The sequence below is a fragment of the Hippoglossus stenolepis genome, chromosome 16 (genome assembly GCF_022539355.2).
Source record: "Hippoglossus stenolepis isolate QCI-W04-F060 chromosome 16, HSTE1.2, whole genome shotgun sequence".
Lineage (NCBI taxonomy): Eukaryota > Metazoa > Chordata > Actinopteri > Pleuronectiformes > Pleuronectidae > Hippoglossus > Hippoglossus stenolepis.
Genome location: NC_061498.1, coordinates 1,464,982 through 1,472,183, shown reverse-complemented (window position 1 = coordinate 1,472,183; position 7,202 = coordinate 1,464,982). Strand labels below are relative to the sequence as shown.

Here is a 7,202-nt window from a genome sequence, read left to right as displayed (position 1 = left end):
CGGGGATAGTGAAAGGTTGCCACAACGCCACCTGGGGAGTTCCACCTCCAGGAAATACTAAAATATGGTGAGTGCAACAGCACAGGTTTCGTTTGAATCACGGGGCAGGAGACGTGTTGTACTAACAAGAAAGAACTTTAATATAATAGGAATAAATAACAAAAACACAATGAAACAAAACAGAATAACAGTTTAACATAAGAAATAAAACACTTTTGACATGAGCAACCAGGGACAGGGCTGGGACTTACCACGGCGACAACGACCAAAGAAAAAGGGGAAGGATTAATAAACTCGCCACCCGTGACACAGCAAACCAACAAAACGGGTTGTGAAGAAAACCCCGCCACCAGGAATTGGGTCGCCGCCTCAGGCCCACAGCACCTGACCAACAATAAAAATAATTAAAACATGTCAGAATTGAAAACAACAAAACAAAACAGAACAACAAAACCACAAAATAAGCCAAATACCAACCAATATGAACACAATGTAAATGGGATTAAAGGTTGCTAAAAACTAGGCGTCCCTCCGTGGTGATCACTCCACGCACCGTGAAGGTGTAGCGTGGAGAGCCACAGTGCATGAGACAATACTTTTTAAAAACGACACACTTCCTTGGTCCTGAGCCAGGCAGTCTTTAACTGTGGAGCCGTGCTCTTATCAGCCGCAACAGTTCATAAGAGTGTTGTTTAGGACAGTGCAATTTCCAGTAAAAGCCAAAACAGCAGGTCCGTCTGAGGCGTGGTGGCCAATGACGGCCGACGAAGGAGCAGGGCCTCTAGGAAGGCAAATAAACAAATTTAATAATTAATATGACAACATAACAGAATTTGGTGAATAATGGGGCCATACGCACCACCCTGCAAGCCAAGGCACAGTCACAGCAACCCGGAGGGTGGGAGTCTCCCCCAGCCGTAGATGAGTCCAGCTGTAGCATGACATAAACAGTCAGCTGGGGTAAGATAAGCAAAAGACGGCAGACAACGTTACTTACAAAGCAAACCCGCAACTGCACCCCGAAGGTCCCCCGGCGGAGCGATCCCACGCCAGCAGTCAGTCACGCTGCGCATGAGGGGGGATATTTAGGGAAGGTGCTGGCTGTTGCACAAACACGCCAAACTCCGCCGCGGCTACAGAAGTAGCTCTTCCACGCAATCCAAGACCCACCGGAGAGGAGCGGAAACGGAAGGAGGGCGAGTCAAACACGGCCGCCTCCTTAAATACGGGACGCCTGACGTCGCCTAACGACTGGCGCGCCATTGCAACAGGTAGAGCGCCCTGCAGCGGCAGGGAGGGAGCACGCATCTGGCTACACATGTCTCCTTTTCTTGAAGGAGTGCTCTCTCATCTTCACATTATGTGTGTGCGTGTGTGTGTGTGTGTGTGTGTTTCCTTTCCATGGAAGTCCTTACTTCGATTGCATAAACACTAAAATCAAAAGTATTACACAATTATCAAAACCTTACACTCAAGGAGCAAAACAACGGCCCAGATCTCCACCACTATAAGCACAATGTCAGCTTCACACTTTTTGCAAAACAATACACACAGTGATTTGCAAATAACTAAACACACTTGTATACATTAGACACAGAAGTATATCATGATGTCACTTCCTTGCAATTCCAAAGCACTGACTGTCAAATGACCCCCCTATGAGCCAATTGGTTCAACACAGCCATCAGGTGCACAAACACATGATTGCTTAATTGTAGACACACCAATCAGGTTTAAACACTATACAAATGCAGCAGGTGAGTTCACCTGTCTTCAACCAAAATGGAAGGAGTCAGAAGAAGAAGAAGAGTGAGGGTGAGAGGGGGAATCCACAGAGAAGGAGGAAGAGGAAGAGGCGGAGGCCGTGCCAGAGGTAGAGGCCGAGGTGGAGTTAGAGGAAGAGGAAGAGGAAGAGGAAGACCTGAAGCAGGAGGAGAAAGTGCTCAAAGAAGAAGAGGACCAAATTTATCAAATGAAATTCACGCAACACTAGTTGACCATGTCGTGAACCACGGACTGAGGCTGAGGGAGGCGGGACTAAGAGTTCAGATCTAAGCAGATATACAGTGAAATCTGTCATTGTGACCTGAACTGGATACAGAATCTTCTGTTTGTTGACATGTTGACTGATTTGGGTATATGGAGAGAAATAAATTATATTTTCATCAGTCTGCAGCATTGGTCTTGTGTAGTGTTTGGTGAATTTATTGTATATTCGCACTTTCTCTGTGTACGTCACTTACAGTACTCTAACCACTGAGAAGTAGAATTGCTAAAAGTGTTTTAGGTTAGCAGCAGCAGTGTGTAACTGGTTCAAACAGAATTAGATCATATGAAATGTGTGTGTTTCATATGGCAACAAAATATGTTTTTTATAAATTAGTGTATAGTTTTTAAAGAGTGTTTCATTTTGCAAAGGATCTGAGGTGTTCTGCTGATTGGGTGTAGTGTTTTGAAAAACCGGGCCCTGTTTTCAAAATCGTGCTAAAGCAATCGAGAAAAACTGTAAGTGTATGTGGAGTGCTCTCTCGTCCTCACATTGTGGAGGGTGTGTGTCTGTTTGAGTGTGTGTGTGTGTGTGTGTGTGTGTGTGTGTGTGTGTGTGTGTGTGTGTGTGTGTGTGTGTGTGTGTGTGTGTTTCCTTTCCATGGAAGTCCTTACTGGAAGAGTGCCTACTTAGACATGTTCTTTGGGCTCGATAACTATACAAGTGGGAATTGGCTTTCTCATATTTCAGCCAAGTTCGTTCAAAACGAGTTGTACAACATCATCATCTGATTAGACAGCACTTGACCATTCCTCTCAGTGTTGGCTGTGATCGAGCGCCATAGGAAAGCCATCAGTGTGCGTCCTGTTGGAACCTGGGACACACACCTCTCCCCTGCAGGTTTCTCCGTCCTGCTCCCACCTGAGCCGTCATGGATCTAATGGAGGAGGGAAACGTGAGCTGTGGAGTTAAAAACTGTAGCACGCCAGGCTTCCAGGGAAACTGCTCCAACCAAGACTGTCAGGAGGAGGAAACAATGTCTGGATCAATGAAGTTAGGTGGGTACAAAACAATGGTGATGATACTGTAGACGATTTTAAAATGATACAGCCAGCTACTGTCATTATTATTATTATTATTAGTTATAAAAATATAAAAAAACAACTTCAACCTTTATCTGAAGGACAGAAAATTCTAACATTTTCCTCTGAGAACTAATTAAACAATTTATTAAATTATTACAAAGAAAACTGGAGAGTGAGATGATTCTACAGTAAATACAAAGCAGCTGCTTAGCTTAGCATAAAGACAGGTTTATCCTCTTAGCCTGATTCTGTCAATAATCAATAAACAGATCCTCCTCCCAGCACCTTAAATATCACCAATTAAAACGTTATATATTGTTATATAAACACATGCACACAAGCATTTGAATAGATTTAAAATCACACCACATATTAAACTGCCCAGTTGCTCCCGTCTGTTTCCAGTGAACATGATGAATTACCTCTGCAATATTTCAACTGAAACTGTAAAAACAATCTGGAAAATAAATAAAAGTTCTGGAGGAAAAGTGAGAGTTATAAAATGAAAAGTAAATATGTGTGTGTGTGTGTGTGTTCCAGATTTAGATATGCAGTACATATTATTAAAATTAATTAGCAGAACTTGGCCAGAAAGCTTCAGCAGAATGATGCAAATCAATTTTCTAAGGAAGTTAAAGTTATAAATAACAGTAAAATATTCCTCCCGTCTGATATTGATATGATCACTGGGGCTGAAAATGTTGCTGAGCTATGGAGAAAACATTTAGAGGATATTTCTACCTGACTCCATGTTGTTTCTTATATTTTTATACTAGTCTTTCATAGTAGTTTAGGAAAAAACTGAAAAAACATCTTCTTGTGCCAGTAATCATGAGAACAAATTATTTCTGTGAACGTTTTTTACCATTTTCCATTGTGGACTGAACATGTGTAAATTTGTGATTCTAATGAAAATCAATCATCAATATTTAATTTTGTAGTGTGTTTGACTGTGATTGTGGTTCCACTGATAATCTTCGGCGTTCTTGGAAACACACTGACCCTTCTGGTGGTTTGGCTTCGCCCACACATGAGAAGCTCCGCCCACCTCTACCTGAGCAGCATGGCTGTTAGTGACCTGCTGATCCTCCTGCTGCTGGCTCTGCAACTATTTGAGGTGCCCTCACATATATCCTATAATACTTATATACTTATACACCTTTTTGTTGCAGTTCACTGTGATTTGACCAGATACTCATGGTTTGGCTGAACGTGCAGTAACGGATTGTGTCTCTTCCAGGTCTGGACACAGAAGTTAGGAGTCTTCGGCTATAAGGTGACCAGGTTCCTCTCAGAGGGCTGCACCTTCTGCACCATCCTCCACATCACCTTTCTCTCCCTGGAGAGGTACCTGCTTGTCTGCTGGCCAATCACCTCCAAGACACTGGTGACACGTTGCAGAACCTGGGCTCTGATTGGCTGCCTCTGGGTGGGAGCGGCTGTCAGTGCAGCACCATTTTTGGTCATGATGAACTCATTCTCCTCAGGCCTCTGGTTGGCCACGTTGATTATCTCAAACCTGTATGTCTTGGTACCCCTGTGCATCCTGGGACTGGTCTACATCCTGATTGGACGGACTCTGAGGCTCCGTCCACAAAGAAGCCGTAAAGACAAGAGTCACCGACACGCAGTCAAGATGCTGGGTGAGAAACACAATCCAACACACACACCCTTAGGTTCTGAATTTAGCTTTTCTAAATACAACTGACAAAGGCTGACGAACAGATTTAATACTTTGTCTTCATCTCGGCTTGCACATCTGGAGCCAGAGTCGGAGCTGTATCATCCAATAGATAATCAAAACTAAATTTACCAGAAAAAGAACTCACCAGTTTTATAAGAACCACATAAAATGACAGAAACCATCATTGAGAATATATTTGACGTGTATTTTGACTTTTTAGTTTGGTCCATGTCCCGCCTGTTACCATCAGAGAGGCAGGAAAGGTGTAGGACCTGCAGCCAGCCACCAGGGGGCAATCGAGATGCTTTGGCTTCACTTTTGGGGAGCAGTCATGTCGTCCATCTTTATTTCCAGCTGTGTGTCAATTTAGGGGCTGCATCACAGCGACACGAGTAGAAAGGCTCCTACAGATGCTTCCTTTCATACCAGAGAAAGCTCTGATGAGTGAATCCTTCCAGGTCCAACATGTCCCAGGACTCATTGCACTTTGGTGACGAACCGTATCAACTCAACTAACGGCTCACATGTTAAAAAACCAAGGGGCATTAAGCTTTCTGTCGTGTCCAACTTAAGGACAGGACAAGCTTCTCCTCTGTGGACCAGACGGTCTCATTTAGTTTCAGCCTTCACAGTCTACCTGACCGAGGAAGGAGGTGGGTTGAGTAGATCGTGTCCTCTGAAGGTTGCAGCCCCTGAACTGAGACACAGCTCTCTTGTTTAACAGTGTGAGACATGTATTCTATCACCTGCAGATATTGATGATTCTCATGTCCACTTCCTGTGTCCTTCTCCTCATGTCCATCAGGAGTGATCTTCTTGGCCTTCGTCCTGTGCTGGCTGCCCTACATCGTCTGTCTGATCATGATCCATGTTTCTCAGAGCACTCTTGCTGAAAGTCTACAAATATTTTACCTGGTCTCCTGGATCCTCTCCCGCCTCAGTGCTGCCATCAACCCTCTGGTGTACAACCTGATGTCCGCCAGGTACAGACACGCTGTGCGTAGCCTCGTGCACACGCACTGTCTCACACCGTCTCACCGACTGAGCACAACGCTCTCATCAGGACACTCCACAACCACTTTGTAAACATATAGGCACACGTAACAACAGCAGAAACACAAGGTAGCTGTGATGATCACTGGTGGTTCTGCAACGACCATATTAACAAACTGAATTCAGCTGCTTTCAGACCTGCACTGAACTAAGATATCATGAGCTTTGACTGTAGGAGCAGCTAACACTCTGCTAACACACAGCTAACCCTGCTAACACAGCCAACACACTGCTAACACACAGCTAACCCTGCTAACACAGCTAATACACAGCCAACCTTGCTAACACACAGCTAACACAAAGCTAACCCTGCTAACACAGCTAATACACAGCCAACACACTGCTAACACACAGCTAACACACAGCTAAGACTGCTAACACAGTTAACACACTGCTAACACAGCTAGCAGCAGGTATTTACAGATTTTCTCTGACAGTAACATTCAGACGTTTCCGCAATCTACTTGGGGTGAGCGAAGACCCGCCCCCACCTAGCCTCCGATTAGTTAGTTTAAGGCAAGTCCAGTGATGATTGGTCGGAGTTTGGGGAATGAAAATAAAATAAGCCAATCAGAGGTTGGGTAGGGGCGGGTCTTGTCTTACCAGGGGTGTGAAAAAATAAAATACTTCCGCAAAGATGAAACCAAACAATCGACCTAAAACCTAAAAACCTTCAATCTTTTAACCAATTAAACATGTTGATAATATTTTAGAATAAAAATAATACATTTAAATAATAATTTCTTTCCTCTCAGTTTGTGTTTTTTCATGTTAAACTTTGTTTATAACTCCTGGTGATGTATTTACAGAGTCATGTTAGTTTATGTGTGAACTTTATATTGTTTTTAAATAAAGATTATTTAAAGAAAACTGTGTGTGGTCGATGTGGTGTCAGAATAATATAATATCTCTATATATTAGAGACAAAGTTTCCTATTTTTGTATTTTTTATATTTTAACTTGCACACTTACACCACATTGAATTCCTTGTATGTTTAAACCTGTTTGGAAACAAAACCTGATGCAAATGACATGTTAACTCCTGTTGTGGACAACTGACACAGAAAGAGGAAGGTAGAAGGGTGAGAGGGTTCAGGACAAACGTCCCCTCATCCCTCTTTTCTTTGTCGACTCATTTGTCTGCTGGTTCAGACGTTTGTCTTCGTCCTTCACCTTCACTCTCTCCAGCTGCTCCACTTTTCTCCTCCACTTCCTCGCAACACTCTCCAGCTCGTTCTCCGTCTCACTCAGCTTGTCCAGGTATGATTCTGTGGAAGCTCGTCTCTTCTTTGTTTCTGTCTTAATCAACTCGTCCTTGTGTCTCACGTCCTCCTCCAGCTTCATCTGGTCACTTTTCAGTTGGTGAACTTGCTCCTTCAGAGACGTGTGTCCT

General features: G+C 43.6%; 1 protein-coding gene and 1 long non-coding RNA gene across 2 annotated transcripts; one reads left to right on the top strand and one right to left on the bottom strand.

The window, feature by feature from the left end:
- Positions 1–368: 368 nt before the first annotated feature.
- Positions 369–1,177, bottom strand: LOC118123467. The gene is made up of 3 exons (XR_004698584.2): positions 998–1,177; positions 860–931; positions 369–781 (listed from the first exon to the last, which is right to left on the bottom strand). It is a non-coding gene; the product is annotated as an uncharacterized LOC118123467 (long non-coding RNA).
- A 1,741-nt stretch (positions 1,178–2,918) lies between these two features.
- Positions 2,919–5,860, top strand: LOC118123318 (growth hormone secretagogue receptor type 1-like). The gene is made up of 5 exons (XM_035180665.2): positions 2,919–3,045; positions 4,014–4,189; positions 4,313–4,715; positions 5,562–5,739; positions 5,851–5,860. Exons 1-5 carry the CDS (start codon positions 2,919–2,921, stop codon positions 5,858–5,860), a joined length of 894 nt encoding a protein of 297 aa, XP_035036556.2.
- The last annotated feature ends 1,342 nt before the right edge of the window (positions 5,861–7,202 follow it).

Coding starts and splice junctions, on each gene's coding strand:
- LOC118123318 (XM_035180665.2), top strand. CDS start 2,919: ATGGATCTAATGGAGGAGGGAAACGTGAGCTGTGGAGTTAAAAACTGT. Junction 3,046..4,013: donor GTCTGGATCAATGAAGTTAG/GTGGGTACAAAA, acceptor TTAATTTTGTAG/TGTGTTTGACTGTGATTGTG. Junction 4,190..4,312: donor TGGCTCTGCAACTATTTGAG/GTGCCCTCACAT, acceptor TGTCTCTTCCAG/GTCTGGACACAGAAGTTAGG.